This window comes from Mesoplodon densirostris, chromosome 7, assembly GCF_025265405.1.
Source record: "Mesoplodon densirostris isolate mMesDen1 chromosome 7, mMesDen1 primary haplotype, whole genome shotgun sequence".
NCBI classification, from domain to species: domain Eukaryota; kingdom Metazoa; phylum Chordata; class Mammalia; order Artiodactyla; family Ziphiidae; genus Mesoplodon; species Mesoplodon densirostris.
This window is the reverse complement of record NC_082667.1, coordinates 11,196,448-11,212,968: the sequence shown is the minus strand read 5'-3', so window position 1 is coordinate 11,212,968 and position 16,521 is coordinate 11,196,448. Positions and strand designations below refer to the sequence as shown.

At 57.4% G+C, this 16,521-nt stretch overlaps 2 protein-coding genes and 1 long non-coding RNA gene across 3 annotated transcripts; 1 reads left to right on the top strand and 2 right to left on the bottom strand.

Moving 5' to 3' along the window:
* Positions 1–825: 825 nt before the first annotated feature.
* On the bottom strand, positions 826–2,802 carry LOC132493594 (uncharacterized). Its single transcript, XR_009533006.1, has 3 exons — positions 2,629–2,802; positions 2,395–2,513; positions 826–1,491 (listed from the first exon to the last, which is right to left on the bottom strand). It is a non-coding gene; the product is annotated as an uncharacterized LOC132493594 (long non-coding RNA).
* A 25-nt stretch (positions 2,803–2,827) lies between these two features.
* On the top strand, positions 2,828–10,893 carry CCDC86 (coiled-coil domain containing 86). Its single transcript, XM_060104296.1, has 4 exons — positions 2,828–3,696; positions 7,860–7,989; positions 9,723–9,797; positions 9,987–10,893. Exons 1-4 carry the CDS (start codon positions 2,942–2,944, stop codon positions 10,104–10,106), a joined length of 1,080 nt encoding a protein of 359 aa, XP_059960279.1. The 5' UTR covers positions 2,828–2,941; the 3' UTR covers positions 10,107–10,893.
* A 1,426-nt stretch (positions 10,894–12,319) lies between these two features.
* PTGDR2 (prostaglandin D2 receptor 2) lies at positions 12,320–16,323 on the bottom strand. Its single transcript, XM_060104831.1, has 2 exons — positions 16,236–16,323; positions 12,320–13,548 (listed from the first exon to the last, which is right to left on the bottom strand). The coding sequence occupies exon 2, from the start codon at positions 13,538–13,540 to the stop codon at positions 12,320–12,322; it is 1,221 nt and encodes a 406-aa protein (XP_059960814.1). The 5' UTR covers positions 13,541–13,548; positions 16,236–16,323.
* Positions 16,324–16,521: the final 198 nt, after the last annotated feature.

Here is a 16,521-nt window from a genome sequence, read left to right as displayed (position 1 = left end):
GATCCACCCTCCCAGACCGAGGAAGTCCTTACACATCCTCAGCCCCCGTCTCCTAGTCCTGAGCACAATGCACGTGCGAGTGAGCGCTTGGGTTTAGAGTCAGGAAGCCCCGAATTCCAGCCCTGACCTTGCACCTTGCACCCTCTCCTTGGGTCACCCTGTGCCAGATCACAGCCTGTCCCAGCCTTGGATTTCCTTGTTGGTAAATCGCGGATGTTCCTCCCTGCCCGTTCACTTATACAGCAAACACTCATCCAGCACGTGCTGCAATCACCCTCCTGCACCGACGTCCCAGGGGATTAATGAGCCCGCAGGGGAGGCCCGGCACTGAGCAAGTGCTCAAGGAGTGCGTCTGGTGACTGCCAGGACCCATTCCCTAGCCATCTCTGATCTTGGTGCTGAGCAGAGGATACAGGGATACAGGTCCCTGATATGTCAAACCCTCTCAACCACAGCACCTATGGCTGGATGGAGGCTCAGTGGCTCTGAGAAGAACACCTGATCTGTATCTTCCATCATCTGTGGGCACACAGTTTCCTTCAGTCAGACAGATCTCAGGTTACATAAACAAGCCCGGTATTGCTGATTCCGCACATTCCGCTCCGCGCGTGCGCACACAGAGCCTCGGCAGGCCCCTAAGGCGACCTGGCACCGAGCATCTCCCAGGACGCAGACCAAGATCAGTGTGAGGAACGGGTGAGGGAGGCCCACGGGAGGGACAGTTGCAAGGCAACTAAGCTTGTCAGCACCGGAAATGTAGTCCTTGCTCGTCGATGTAGAGCTGTGTGACTTTAGGCAAACAGCTTAGCTTTTCTGTGCCTTGGTTTTCTTACACGGATAACAGAGAGATTTACTCTTAAGTGTTGTGGCTCTGCAGTCAGAAGCCCACATGTGGATCCCACCTCCACCATTTCTCTGCTGTGTGACCTTTACAAGTGTCCCAGCTTCTCTGTGCCTCAGTTTTCTTTATCTGTGAAATGGGAGTAATAACAACAGCACCTGCCTCACAGGGTGGTTGTGAGGATTAAGTGGGTTTGTACATATAGAGCACTTGAAAGAATGCCTGGTCCAATAATTACTTGTCCCAGTGTTTTTGGCTGGGCTCCTCCACAGCTGACTCTGAGACAAGGATTTAAATGCAAATAGTCTATTCAGAAAATGACACCAGCAAGGGGACTCCCCTGGCAATCCAGTGGTTAAGACTCTTCACTCCCAATGCAGGGGTCATGGGTTCCATTGCCTGGTCGGGGAACTAAGATCCCACATGCCACATGGCGCCGCCGAAAAAGAAAGAAAGAAAATGACCCCAGCAAGCACCTATAAGGGAGTGGGAAGCTGAGACAGGAACAGGGGAGAAGCCAAAAGAAGGTGCATGAATGACCAGGTTGCCTTCATAGAAACTGGGGCTCAATCCTGCTGGGGCCTCTGGGAGACTGTAGAAGACCCACGCCCTTCAGCATCCTTTCCCCCGAGGGCAGGAGGCTGGGATGCCTGCAGTAGAAAGACAAAGAGCATATGAGAACAGAGTTCCAACAGCAACTGTCACACAAGTGTCACACACTTTTCTGAAAAATTCAGGAGTGTCCCCTGGGCCCCTGCACACCATTTATAATGACAATGACAAACTGAGCCTGGGTGGAAGGGATGGTTCTGGGCCAGAGATCGCTTGATGCCTCCACTGACTAGGGGTCTTCTCCTCACCAGATCTGAAGGATGTCTGTAAAGCATCCCCTGCTCTTACATCACCTGGCAGGGACCTGAGATCACCCTCTGAAGTATTTTAAGTGGAACCAGGATATGATCCAATTGGCATTCGAGAATGATCCCTCCAGCTGAGGACAGGTGCTCAGGAAGCCAGGAGAGCTGAGGGGACCCAGGGTAGGGCAGGGCAGTGAGGTGGTGTGCCATCTCCACAGCCCTGGTAATGCATGCCAGGTGTGGATGTGAGTGGCAGGCCATTTAGGCATCCAGGCTGGGGCAGGGGATTTAAGGAACTGAGAACTGGGGGGTTGGAAGAGCTGGCTAAGGAGGGGTCTGAGCTGCTTCTGCAGCGGGGAGCTGCACTGCTGGGCTGGGGCACTGAGACAAAGCCTCACTGCAAGGATTTCCTTGGTCCAGGAGCAAGGGGCCCAAGGCCGCTGAGCCTGCAGATGGAGTCTCTGAGAGCGGCCAGAAAGGCAGGGACTGACACAGGATTACAGCACAAGGGTGCAACTAATTCTGACAACCTCTAAGGATAGTGAAGAAGCTGTGCCATCGCCTTACCCTTGGGGAGGTGATTTCAACAGGCTAAATTAATCGGGGTGCATTTCGGATGCCGTGTGGCACCAGCCAAGGGGTGAGAGGTGTTAAGGAATCCTCCAGGAAACTTGCCTGGGTTTTCCTCCTCCTCACCTCCTCTTGATCAGCAGTCAAGACACCCTGGGGCCCATCTGATACGCTGATACTCTCACTCCTGCTCCTGTGTCCTGTCGGCAGTGGCTCAGCAGGTGGGGCTGTGCTCAGCGCTGAAGCTGAGTTAGCAGTAAAGAAGTGAGTTAGCAGCAAAGTTTCCATCCAGCCTTGCCTACAGGCTCCCTGGATCTTTTTCCAATCCTCTTCTCTCCCGAAAATGGGACCCCCTTCTACCTTTTTCCGCCTGCACACTCTCTTTCCCCCCGGGAGACTGGGCTCGCAGGCAAGGTGAATACGGATCTCAAGCTGGGACTCATTCTTCAATTACAGGTAAATGAGCCAAAGCGCTTTGCGCATGCGCCTAGTAAACCCAACGCCCGCTCTCCCCGGACTTCTCCCCGCGCCTCTTCGCCCATCACCAACATGGCCTCCGAGGCAACAGCCCCTCCTGCCCGGCGCAGACGTAGCGGGGTTATAACGTCATAGGACGGCGCCGGTAGTCCGAGAGACTGCACGTGAGCTCGCGTTTAGAAACTCTGCCCGGGCCATGGATACGCCGCTGAGGCGCAGCCGGCGGCTGGAAGGACTAAAGCCTGAATCCCCCGAGAACCCCACCTCAGTTCTGCGGGCGAGACGGGCCCTTGTGGAGTTCAAGTCGAGCCCAGAAGAAAGGAGGGAGCCCGGGTCTCCTCGGAGTGTGCGGCCACCTGGCCTGGAGTCTCCCAGACACCAGCCGGAGACAAGCCCGGGATCACCCAGTCTGCGGGAGGGGGCAGGCTTGGGGTCCCCCCGAAAGCAGCCAGAGCCGGGCCCAGGGTCGCCCCAGCGTCAGCGAGACCCAGGCCTGGAGTCGCCCCAAAGACAGCCGGAATCGAGTCCTGAATTCTCCCGACTTCAGCCAAAGCCAAGTGGGGAGTCACCAAAGTTTTCCCAGGACCGAGAAGCGGATTCGGAGTTGCCCAGGAGTAAGGAGGAGCCGACTCCGGGGTCCCCCCGACATCAGTTGCAGCCGAGCCCAGGGTCACTAGAGCCTTACCCCGGTCAGCAAGCGCCGGGTCCCGAGCCCTCTGAGCCACTGCAGGAGCTGACACCCCAGTCGCCCGGCTCCCCACGGGATCAGCATGAGCCGAGCAAGCCACCGCCGGCCGGGCAGCCGGAGAGAGACGGCCTCGGGCCAAAGAAGCGAGAAGGTTCTTCAGCCCAGGCCCCAGCGTCCAAGAAACCGAAGAAGGAGGAGGTTCCTAAAATCCCGAAGGGGAAGCCCAAGTCTGGGCGGGTGTGGAAGGACCGCTCAAAGAAGAGGTGAAGTGGGGGACAGCTGGGCAGGGGTGGGGTTCTGTGTGGTGCTGGAGCCTGGGTGCAGCCAGGAGATATCCCGTAGGTTGGAGAGATCTCACATCACTGGGGGAGTCACACAAAGAGGTAATTATAACCAGAATGTGGTGAAATGCACTGGGATCTCAGGGAGGGGTGCCCTTAAAGGACCCCTGGATAGCACCTCATCTGTGTTCGTTCAACACGCATTTATCCTTGTCTCTGACCTCTCTAGTAAGGGGGCAGAAGCAAGTAAACCAGCAGTGAGGTCTTCACCCACCATTATCTGTTACATTATCTGTATCTATTTGCCTTTTTGATAAAAGGCACTACCAAGCGCTGAGTATATAGGACGCTGCTAAGCACTCTGGTACGGATTGGCCAGGGGAAGGGCCTTTCAGACAGGGAGCAGCATGCTTCTTGGCAATTAATCAGCTCATCAGCTCTATGAAGCAGCAGGCATTAGGATTATCCTCATTTTACATGTGAGGACACTGAGGCTCAGGGAGGCTAAATGTGTGGTAGAGGCAGGACCTGAACACAGATCTGATTCCAGAGTCTGCGTGAAAGCCCTTTACCCGTGCTCTGTAGAACCGCCTTGCATTGAGTTGCAACCTTCTTTTTTTTTTTTTTAAACTTTTATTTTATATTGGAGCATGGTTGATTAACAAGGTTGTGTTAGTTTCAGGTGCAGAGTGATTCAGTTATGCATATACATGTATCTATTCTTTTTCAAATTCTTTTCCCATTTAGGTTGTTACATACTATTAAGCAGAGTTCCCTGTGCTTTACAGTAGGTCCTTGTTGGTTATCTGTTTTAAATATAGCAGTGTGTACATGTCCATCCCAAACTCCCTAACTATCCCTTCTAAAGGGTAGGCGTGAGGTCTTGTCTTTCTGTGCCGCGGGCAGTAAGTGCTCAATTAAATGTTTGTTGCGTGAAGGGACAAAGAGGCGCAACCGAAGAAGGAAATGTTTAGGCTGCCAGGAAGGAGAGGTGGGGTCCAGTTCATGTTTTAGCTACTGGGAACCACTGGGCAGACAGGAATTCGTGGCTGTGAGGGCCCATAGGGGAAGGCAGTGATTTTACGGAAGAAGCGGACATTTACTAAGGGATGACTGTGCATCAAGCTTTGTGCTAGGCCTTTTGCAGATGTCATTTTGCTGAACCCCTAAACCCCAAGGCGGTGGGCATTATTCCCCTCCCCCAAGCCCCTCCCCCCTTAAACAGAGAAGAAACTGAAACTTAGGGAGTGATTTCCTACAAGTCACCAATCAGAGACTTTGAAGATGGAGCGACTGTTGGACTTGGAGAAGTGGGTGGTGGCGCTGCCCCTCCACCTCGGTCCCAGCAAGTCCCAGAGAATGGTGGGGCCACTGATGGCCATGTGGGACCAGATGAAGAGGTTGGTTCCGGTGGGAAGAGGATGGTGAGCAAGTTGAGTGTGGGAGCCTGGAGTCCTGGTACTCGGGAGGTGGACGGCGGGGAGAGGAGCTCACTGAGCATGAGGAGGCTGCTCCAACACGCAGGCCAGGAGAAGAGAGGGTCAGCAGAGGATACCAAGAAGCAAGGGAAAGGGTGTTTTGTCCCAGCTTCCTGCCCGAGCTGAAATGCTTCCCAGCTTCCTGTTGTTTGCCTGGAGCTGCGCTCCAGACTTCTTCCTCTCCTCTGCCATCTCTGCCATCACTAAGAGTCTCCCACACTGACCTCCCCTCTGTGTGCCCCTTGTAGATGATGCTCCCTCCCAGCTCAGGGCCTTTGCACATGCTGTTCCTTCTGTTGAAAGGCTCCTCCCCTGGCCATTCCTTGCTCATCTTCCAGGGCTCCACTTAAACATCGCCCGCTGGGAAAAGCCCTCTTTGTCCAACCCAACCGGGGTTAAGTCCTCAAGCTATATGCTGTCATTGTACCTTATATCTTTCGTAACACCCCCATTTGCACAAATGCTTGTTTACTTGTGTGATTCTTGTCGGCTGCCAGCTTCCCCTCTAGACCAGAGGCTCCAGGAGAGTGAGGATTTACCTACAATGGCTAGATTCTCCCCAGAGCCCAGCACATGGTAGGCACTGAGTCAAACAAGTAGATGAATGAGAACAGAAGGTAGTTCATTCATTCAACCAGTTTATATTTCATTGAGCTAGGATCTGGGGGTAAATGTGGCTATAAACAAAACATTCTAGTTGTGAGAAATGGGTAAGCACCACGTAATGTATACATATATCAGTAATTAGGGCAATATAGGAAAATAACAAAGCAGGAGGTGCAGGGCGTTGTCACAGTGATTAGAGATGGCTTCACTGCCACAGGGATGTGAGCAGAGGCCTGAGTGAACATACTGGGAAAGAGTATCCAGGCAAGGGGAACAGAAAGTCCAGAGGCCTCGTCACTGGGCGCAAGGGGAGCGGTAGGAGGTGAGTGAGATCAGAGTGGTCACAGGGCCAGGTCACGTGGGCCCACGTGGGCCCTTGCAGGGACCTGAGTGAGCGTGAGAGCCATGGGAGGTGTTGAGCAAAAGAGTGACGCGATCTGACCTCTGCAAGGACCCGTCTGGCCTGTGGAGAACAGACCTTTAGGAGGGCAGAGGGGAGACCAGGGAGACCAGTAAGGAAGCTGCTGCAGTAGAATTAAAGCACCTTCAGAAGCGGCGCCAGGCCTGTGGATAAGGGCCAGAGGGGCCGTTGAATGGATGTTTGGGACCTTTGAGAAAGCAGCTTCAGCAGTTGGTGAGTGAGCCCCGAGAAGGCAGGGGCAGTACCTGCTGCACGAGGTGTCCCAGCAAAGGGGGGATGCGGGGGGAGGGAGCCGAGGCTGGGAAGCACACGCCCACTCACCCACCCCGCCCCACCCCCTGTGCCCAGGCCTAATGCCACCTTCTGCCCAGTCCTCCCCGGGTGCACCGTGTCCGTTCTCTGAAGGGTGGATTCACTGAGCACCTACTATATGCAGAGCACTGTGCTCAACGCTTCTCCTGTGGCGGGGAGCCTTGAATCCGCCCACCACCCTTTGTGATGGGAACGGTTCTTGTCTCCACGTAAGGGGAGGGGGACAAGAAGCAGTGGGGTGTGTGCTGGGGGCAGGCAGGCAGAACTGGGGAGGGGGTGGGTAGGCAGAACCAGACAGGACGGACAGGCCTGGGGTCAGGGTCCAAGCTGTATGTGCAGACTCCTGTGGAGCAAGAAAGGGGAAGGATGAACCAGAAGAGCCGTATTGACCTTTCCCAGGGACGGGAGTGGGCTCTGCCTGGTGCCCACTGCAGCCCACTACTGTGACCGCATGGGGCATGGTAGAGTGGACGTGGGTAAACAGGAGCTCTTTTGAAAGTCAAGAAATTATTGAGGGAGGCGGAAAGGCCACTACGAGAGGAACTGCTGAGGGGGAAAGAAGGCCCGTGGGACACCGGAACAGGCTTCAAATCGTTCAGGGAGAAAGCTTACGGAAAAGGGGCGGCACGGCTGCATGAACCCCCAAGCCCTCGTCACCAGTCTCAGCAGCCCTCAGCCTTTTCCTGGTCTAGTGTCCTCTTGCTCCTTGACGTTTTTCCATCTTGCCAGAATGTTTTACAGCACATCCTAGATTTATCATCCCACCCCTAGATCCTGGCAGTGTGCGTTCTTACAGAGGTGATCTCGCTTCTGTGACCGTGTCACTATCACTCTTTAGAAAATCAAGACTTCCCTGATGTTCCCTAGCACCCACTCCATTTTCACATTTCCCCTGCTGGGACAGAGGTTCTGAAGCACTGCAGGGGACCGTGACCATTTGCGCCCCAGTAGGGAGTGAGCCCCCTCTGCAGAGGCGTCCATGCCCAGCCCTCTGCGCTCGGCCGGAGCAGCGGAGCTTGGTGGTGGAGGCCGTGCGGCCCGGACTCTGGTCACAGACTGCTGCTCAGGAGCAAGGTGACCTTGGGCAATTACTTAACCTCTCTGAGTCTTTGCTCCTCTATACTGGAGGGAATGGGAGTTCCCACCTCAGGCACATAACCAGGGCTTAAGAAATGGCAGTGGGCGTGATCAGGGCCCTTTCCCGCTCCAAGTTTCTACAGACCCGGAGGGTCGACTGCCGGGCAAGCAGGCAGGTAGGGAAGAAGGCCCAAAGGGAGGGCACCGGGGCATCCCGCGGACTCCAAGAGCACCCAGTCTGCCCCATGTAGGTTCTCCCAGATGGTTCAGGACAAGCCCCTGCACACATCCTGGCAGCAGAAGATGAAGGACCGGCAGGAGAGAAAGCAGGCCAAGGACTTTGCCCGGCACCTGCAGGAGGAGAAGGAGCGGCGCCGGCAGGTGAGGGGGCGGCCAGGTAGGGGTGGGAGGGGCCGGCCAGGCAGGGGTGGGAGGGGCTTGGGCAAGAGCCATTCTCCAGGCTTCAGTGGTTGAGAGTCCGCCTGCCGATGCAGGGGACACGGGTTCGTGCCCTGGTCCGGGAAGATCCCACATGCCACGGAGCGGCTGGGCCCGTGAGCCGTGGTGCGTCCGGAGCCTGTGCTCCGCAACGGGAGAGGCCACAACAGTGAGAGACCCGCGTACCGCAAAAAAAAAAAAAAAAAGCCGTTCTCCAGCCTGGGGGCCCTGGGGAAGGGTGGGAAAGGCATACACATTGGAGGCCTCATCCGGGTGTTGCTGGCATTCCCCAAGACACAGTGAAGTGGGCGGCCTGCGCGTTCCTCCAGCTCTCCCTCACGCTCATCCCAGGGCCACAGGTGCCCTGTTAGAGGTTCACGCCCAACCTCTCTAACCTCCAGGAAGCCCCAGCAGGCAGACAGGGAGGTGGTGGTGTAGATCCACCAGGAGCGGACTTCTTAGTGGGACGCCACTCGCCTCGTGGTCCCCGGGCCACCGGAGGAGTCAAACGCCACGCCCCCAGCCTGCAGCCCCTGCCTGGCCATGAGGGGAGGGGGTGGGTCAGCCACTTGGTCATGTGTCCCCTGCTTTGAGTTGCCGCAGCTCAGCCTATGGCCGAGGCCCTGCAGACTGTGTGGCCGCCACCTCGTGCTGAGGCCTTATCTAGCTTCCTATGTGGCCCTGGCTCCCTCTTGGGCAAGAGAGAACCTTCTTGTCACCGTCCCCTTAGAGGTGCCCCGCCCAGCCCCCAGTCCAGACCTTCCCCTGCGCCTCAGGGGGCTCAAGTGTCACTTCTCCTTTCTCCCCGCGGGCCCAAGCCACCCCTTCTACCCTGTGTTGCCAAAGCCGGGGGAGGCCCCTGACCATGCACAGCCTTGGGGCCACCGTCCCTGCCCTGTCCCACCAGGGACAGCAGTCAGCCTAGCCGTTCCCAAGGAAGACTCCGTCTACATTCATCTTCTAAGTGTTCCCAGTGGGCCAGTACTATTCCAAGCCCTGTATGTGTGTTCATTCATGTAGTCCTGAAAACAATCTTATGTAATCATCTTCACTTTAAAGATGGGAGGCTGAGACACAGAGCTTAAATCACTTGGCCAAGGTCACACATTCAGGAAGTAGCAGAGTCAGGGTTCAAACCGGACCAGATGGCTCCGGAGCCTCTTCTCTGAAGCCTCCTCCCTTCCCAGCCCTGCGCCAGGGTGAACCTCAGGAGGCCAGCCCTTGCGTTCTAGGGGCTCGTGGGCTTCAGGGGGAGAGGGGGGACTCAGAGGGCGGGAATGAGGGCAAGGGCCAGCCACCCCTTCTCCCCGGGCAGTTGATGAGGGGTGTGGTAAGAGGAGCCACTGTCTGCATGGGCCTGAGTTTCCAAGTGGGGTGCTACCTGTGTCTTACCCCACCCCGCCCCCTCCAACCCAGTGTCCTCAGCCGCCTGACCAGGGGCCCCCCTTCTCAGGTGAAGTCAGGAACTTCCCACCAGAGTGGGCCTCTGGGTGCTGGTTCCAGGGGCACAGGGATGGTTCCTTGCTGCCTCTCCACCCCCCAGCACCAGGAACAACCCAGAGCCGGGATAAGTGGGCCTTTTGCCCTCCTCCCTGGGAATTCTGTCAGCTCTCACTGCCTGGGAGACCAGGGCCGCCTCGGCTCCCAGACCCAATCGCCTTCCCCTGTGTGTCCAGGAGAAGAAGCAGCGCCGCGCCGAGAACCTGAAACGCCGCCTGGAGAACGAGCGGAAGGCGGAGATTGTCCAAGTGGTGAGCGTTGCCCTGCTTGCGGGACGGGACACGGCCAGGCTGAATGTCGTGTTCCAGACACCCCAGCACCCCTGCTTCACGGCCCCCGCTCATGCCGCAGTCCCAGGCCCCCGTGGTGGCCTCCCTTTCCCTGGGGAGCAGGGCGGAGACCCCAGCCATGCTAATGCCCTCCCTTCAACCCCCCCCCAGATCCGAAACCCCACCAAGCTCAAGCGGGCGAAGAAGCAGCAGCTGCGCTCCATTGAGAAGCGCGACACGCTGGCCCAGCTGCAGAAGCAGCCGCCACAGCGGCCAGCAGCCAAGATCTGAGCTCAGGATGGCCAAGGCCTTCTGTGGCCAAGCACCATGTCACACATGGCAGCCCTCGGACCACTGGCCACACGCCTCTGCTGACCCAGCACTCCAACTCCATGGCTCCAAAACAGTGGCTCCACCCGAGACGGGGCTCTGAGCCTTCAAAAGGACTCACAGGCAGGTCTTTGTGGCACAGAGACCCAGAGGTAGCCTGGGACCTGGCAGAGACTGGAGGAGGGAGGAGGGTCAGCTCGCTCCTCCCTTCTCCCCTCCCCCATCTCCTTCCCCCCCCCTCCCCCCTCTCCCCTCCCCCCTCCTCTCCGAGTGCCTTCAAACCACGAAGAGTAATTTCTGGTTCCTCAGTGAGCTGGTGACTGGCGGGTGACTCCCCAAAATATGTGTGTTCTGTCTGAGTCCTGGGTCTAACCCAGGCCAGTAGGCCGCAAGTCAGGAATCCACCTCCCCCCAACACACACCCCTCCTCCAAAGGCTGCTTTGGCTCACTCTGCATCCCACTGACCCTGTCACCCAGCAGACTGAATCCAGCTCTGCCCCGCTTTTCAACACTTAAGGTTAAAATGGGGAGGTTGCAGGGGGCAGGGTCTCTCTAGCTCCCCCTTTCCTGTACCAGACTCTGCAGAAGCCCCAGAGATCTGATTAACTCATGCCATCCAGTCTACAGCAGAAATATTTATTGAATGCCTGCTGTGTACAGGCACAGTTCTAGGTACCAGGGAATACAGACAAAAGTCCCTGCCCTCAAGGATCTTTCATTCTGATGGAGAAAACATAATAAACAAGTAAAATGTACTGTGTGTCAGTTGGCGCCAAGTGCTCGGTGAAGCAGGGGAGCAGGTAGGAGGGAGCATGGGTGAGGTCGAGATGGGATGTCCGTTCAGCCAGCTGTCTGTCGACTGCTCCGTTTGCCAAGCGCTTGCTGTGGGCCGGGCCCTGCCTGGCACTGAAAATGAACGCTGGGAGCCCAGCTGCGGGTGGTGGCACAGGGAACACTGGACCAAGATCCCAGGAGAGTTTCTCCCCTGGCTCTTCCACTGACGTTCCATCCACCAAACGTGTACCGCACCAACTCTGCACCAGGCCCTGGGCTGCTGAGCTAAACAGACATGGTAGAGTGGAGATGCTATGGTAAGTTACCCCTCACACCTACAAATTGGGGGTCAGAGCTGCAGCCCCGTGCATTCGGGAGGGAGGTGGGTGCCGCACAGATCTAAGGATTACCAGCATTGCTCAGAGGGCGTCCCAGGGAACTGTAAGCTGGCACATGTGTCAGATGAGCTAGGAAGTATCACCGGCGGTGGTCACGGAGGTTGCGGGGCTCATCCAAACACTAAAGACCTTCAGTAAGGATGTCCATGGCACTTTGATTAGCCCAGGTTTCCCCAACTTTTGACCATAGCGCCCCTTGATTTTTCCACTTCGGGCAATGCTGGGTCGGACAGGTAGAGATGGGGGCTCCCATGCAGCTGCTATCTGAAGGACCTTGGGTATGTGGGGGGTGCCCTTTCACGTACTAAATAGTAATTGAACAGGTAATGCCTCATGGTTGGTATGCAGTCCCTGCACCTTGGGCAGGTTACCTAACCTCCCTGCACCTCAATTTGCACATGGTAAAAAGTGGGGCTAATAGAACCTGCCCCTGGAGATTGTGGGATAAAGCGTGTAGTTCAGTAAAGCGCAACTAAAGGACCAAAGCGAGAAGGTTAGACTGGAACAGTGCTTCCCAAACTTTTCCTCTCTCGCATTCTACTCCAAAACTACATCACTGGTTTAATGTAAAAATCCACCCCACCCATCATCTGCTAAAAACAGCTCCATGGAGACGCGTCCTGTGTACCTTGGGGCATCCACTACCCTAGTTTGAGATGTCTTAGGGTTTTAACCTCACATTACTCCGAGCGTGGTCCCATCGCCTCCTGGGAGCTTGTTAGAAATGCAGATTGTCAGCACACCCGCCCGGCGGCCCGTTCAAGCCGACAGGATCCCTGGGTGACTCCCGCATAAGAAAGTTTGAGAAGCGCGGCTTTAGCTCACTTCGTTTCTGAAAAGGATACACTGAGTCACGTGGGGCGCTTTAACGTGCAGATTCCTTAGCCTCCGACTAAACGTCCGGGCCCTGGGGAAGCTGCTGCGCGCGGTCGCTCCCTGCCCTTGCCTCCCGGGGGCTGGGGGAGAAGGGTCCGAGCCTGGCGACCCCCGGCCCGTGGCTCCTACGCCGAGGTGGTGCGCAGCGCCCGGTTCAGGGGGCCCCGCTCGTCCTCGGATCGGGCCCGGTCCCTCTGCGGAGGCGCCGCGCGGCCACCCCGCAGCCAGCCGAGCAGGCCTGCGGGCCCGAGCGGGGACACGCGGCGGCCGCCCAGCGAGAAGGAGGAGGCAGAGGTGTTGTTGGTGGAGGAGGCGCGGCGGCGGCGGCGGCTGCTGCCCCCGCCTCCCAGCTCGCTGTCGTCCACCAGCACGCTCTCCAGCACGCTCCGCAGCGAGCGCCTCAGCTTGCGCAGCACGTCGGGGCAGGTGAACACGTAGAGCAGCGGGTTGACCACGCTGTTGATGAAGGCCAGGCTGCTGACGAACGGCAGCCCGCGCCACACGAGCGGCCGCAGCGCCGGGTCCGCGTGCGCGCGCCCCTCCAGCACGCTGAACACGTGGTAGGGCCCCCAGCAGAGCGCGAAGGCCGCCACCACTGCCGCCACCAGGCGCACGAAGCGGCCGGGCCGCCGGCTGCCGCGGTGGCGCAGATGCACGCTCACGGCCACGTGGCTCGCGGCGATGATGGCCAGCGGCACCGCGAAGGCCAGCAGGAACTTGCTGACGGCCAGGCCCATCTGGCGCGAGTTGCACGTGGCATCGCGGTCGGGCCCGGGGTTCAGGAGCAGCACGTTGTAGTAGCACATGATACGCCCGTCCACCCGCGGGATGGTGTCCCGGAAGATGAAGTAGGGCACGGTGTTGAGCACGGCCAGGGCCCAGAGCGCCAGGCATACCCTGTGGGCCACGGCCACCGTGCGGTGGTTCTGCGCCCACACGGGCCGCAGTACCTGCACGCAGCGGTCCAGACTGATGGCGCTGAGCAGGAAGCCGCTGGCGAACATGTTGAGGAAGAAGATGGAGGAGTGCAGCTTGCAGAAGGTGGTGCCCAGCTCCCAGGAGTGGCCCACGGCCAGGAAGTAGGTGAAGAAAGGCAGGGAGGCAGTGGCCAGCAGGTCAGACAGTGCCAGGTGCAGCACCCAGGTGGTGACCACGGTCTGGCGCATGCAGCAGCCCACGACGAAGAGGATGAGTCCGTTCTCCACCAGGCCCAGCAGCGAGGCCAGCCCATGCAGCAGCACAGACGCGTGGTCAATGTAGCGGATGCTGGAGTTGCTGTGGCTTTGGAGGCGGCTCATCTGCTCCAGGAGGGGACACAGGGGTTTCATCGTGACGTTGGCCGACATCGCGGGCTCTGCGGCGGAGAGGAAGAGGCACTGTGGTGGGCAGTGCCAGGCAACGGGCGACCCTGGCCAGGAGATGGGACTCTGACCCGTGACAGTTATAGGTGAGGCCCCTGGGGATCAATGAAGTTGAGCAAGGGCAGTAAGGTGGGGGGATGACATCCCAGCCCCACCACCTGCTCACTGTGCAACCTTGGGCAACACACTTAACCTTTCCGAGACTGTTTGCTCCTCCGTAACACGGATGGCAGTCATAACAGGATCTAGGTCATAGGGTTGTTGGTGGTTGAATTAAATGAGTTAATCATATATATAAGCATTTCAAGCAAGAGTACGCATGCAGTAAGCACTGCATCAATGGCGTTGTGATTATCATTAAGCAGATGGCCTAAGATCACTTGGAGAAATAGGAACCAAGGTCAGGCCACGAAGGGCTCCTTTTCCCAATCCCCAGAGCACTGGGGTGTGAGCGAGGCCCCCCTGAAGGGTTCAGCTGGGTTGGAGGATGGGAATGGAAGGCGGAGTCCGTTCATTTAAGGGATGACCCACCCACGCACCCACCCACAGCACCCCCGGACCTTGCCTCTCTGCAGATCGTCCTGTGGCCCTTTGCTCCCAGAGTGGTGGCTGGTTGGGTGTGTTGACTGCAAAGAGTGGAGCCAGCCCCTCCTTTGGTAGTTTAAGAGGAAGTAAGATAAGAGCAGGGAGGGAGCTGTGCAGAAGGAACTACCAGATTTGGGCTCTGGAGGCCCAGTAGGGCCAGAAGACCTCTCCCCTGTTCAGGGGCAGCCACAGGAGCTCAGCCAGCCCCAGGAAACCCAGCCCTGTTCATACTCATTCAACAGCTATTTATTGAGTGACTACTCAGCCAAGCACTGGAGAAGCCAGCCCCTGGCCAGATGTGCAGACCCACAGCCTTATCAAGAACCTGAGGCCAGAACTTGCCTGGTGGCACAGTGGTTAAGAATTCTGCCTGCCAATGTAGGGGACACGGGTTTGAGCCCTGGTCTGGGAAGATCCCACACACCGCGGAGCAACTAAACACGTGCGCCACAACTACTGAGCCTGCGCTCTGGAGCCTGTGCTCCGCAACAAGAGAAGCCACCGCAATGTGAAGTCTGTGCACCACAACGATGAGTAGTCCCAGCTCGCCGCAACTAGAGAAAGCCCGCGCGCAACAACGAAGACCCAACGCGGCCCAAAATAAATAAATAAATTTATTTTTTTTTAAAAAAAAGAACCTGAGACCATCTGATGTGGAGCCAGTGGAGATCAGTGAAGGCAGAGGAGGTCAGGGTGGGAGGCTGCATGCAGGAGGTGGAGACCGACAGATAGCACGGGTTGGGAACTCAGATTGTCCTGGGCCCCCCGTGACATGCCAGGGACTGTGGTAGATCCTTTACATAGGTACTGTCTTGCTCACAGCTCTAGAAGAAAAGTGCTGATACTTCTCTCCATCCCGTTTTGCAGATGAGGAAACTGAAACTCAAGTGTTTAAATCACTTACCCAAAGCTTCTGGAACAACCCAGGCATGTGGAGGAACGACAGTTTAGCAATCAGCCTGTTCTCTGTGCTTTACCTCTGCTCTAAGCACAAGATGACGGAGAAAGAAGAGAAGGAAAGTGGGGGGGGGGGGGGAGGAGGTGTTCTTCAGTATTCATCTTTCCACGGGAGGCACTGTTGGCCAGGATGAGAAAATCCACACCCTTCTCCAGGGACCACGGTCCTTCGTAGGGTGAGGGTGCCGGATATCAAACTAGAATTTCCTTGGCAGGTGAGCCGCTGGGAGCTGGGGACACGCAGGTTGGGGGAGGGGAGCTGTTGTCCCTGTGCTCCCTGAAAATGCTCCCATTTCCCAAGCTCTAGAGTCTGCAGAGCGATTACATTTCACAATGACGCTGTGAGACCGCATTTTTTAGAAGAGGAAACAAAGGTTCAGAGAAGCACAGCAACTGGCCCAGCGTCCCTCAGCTGCAGTGGAAGGGAGAGAACTCCACTCCCAGCAAACACACAAGAGCCATCCCCTCTCTGTGCTGAAACATTCCCTTTAGCCCCATTGAAGTCCCATGGGGATGCTCAGACAGCACATCCTGCTGTGCCCTGGGGACCGAGTATGCTGCCTGCATACGCAGCTGGGAGGTAAGCCACTTCCCCTTGCCAGCCCCCACTTGGCCGTCTGTGACCAGAGCGACAGTGTCACCTGCCAGGCTGAGTGAGGTGTCCTCATTCACAAAGCACCCAGTATGGGCTTCCTGGCTGACAGAGTCTGGCCCCCAGCCTCCCAGGGTTCTCAGGGAGCCCATCAGTGAAGGTCCTGTTTTGACAGAGGGCTGGGGGCAGAGAACACCAGCTTTTGGTGTCAGAGACCTGGCTTTGAATCCCAGCTCCACGGCTTCCTGGCTGGGTGCACTTGGGTCAGTTACCTTAAGACTGCTCGTGTAACCCTCCCCCCAGATCGCTCCTGAGTCTGGAAAGAGAAGTCTTAATGGTTGACCACTGTGCCTGGCATCTGGTTATTCCCTGGGAAAATGTAGTCCTTTCCTCCTCGGAGCGACAAGTCCCCTCCAGTCTTTGGTAAACTCAACCCTCTGCCATCCTAGCTGGTAACAGCCCCCTCCCCTGATAAAGCTGTGCCTTCTCTCCCGGGTCCAGAGAGGGCACTGAGGCTGCCCAGCCCCGGGGCCACCGTCTCCTTACCTGGGCACAGAGAGAGCAGAGGATTCCAGCCGCAGAGGCAGGCGGCTTCTGGAGGCAGCTAGACACGAGGCAGCGGGCAGGCAGAGGCAGGGGAGGGAGGCTGAGGGAGGAAATAGATGTCAGCCCCAGGGTGTGTGTGTGTGTATTTAGGGGTGGGGTGGGGGGAGGCGGGGACAGCTAGAGAGTGAGTTGTCACACTGGTGTTCAAGTAACATCCATCTCCATTGATGGGGACTGGACGTAACTGCCGGCAGCCCAGCTCATCCTATCTCCCTTTACAGAGGAG

Bases quoted from the DNA above. Each gene is read 5' to 3' on its own strand.
- CCDC86 (XM_060104296.1), top strand. From the start codon at position 2,942: ATGGATACGCCGCTGAGGCGCAGCCGGCGGCTGGAAGGACTAAAGCCT. The intron at 7,990-9,722 runs GTGAGGGGGCGG...CTGTGTGTCCAG, and splicing joins AGAAGGAGCGGCGCCGGCAG to GAGAAGAAGCAGCGCCGCGC. The intron at 9,798-9,986 runs GTGAGCGTTGCC...ACCCCCCCCCAG, and splicing joins AGGCGGAGATTGTCCAAGTG to ATCCGAAACCCCACCAAGCT.
- PTGDR2 (XM_060104831.1), bottom strand. From the start codon at position 13,540: ATGTCGGCCAACGTCACGATGAAACCCCTGTGTCCCCTCCTGGAGCAG.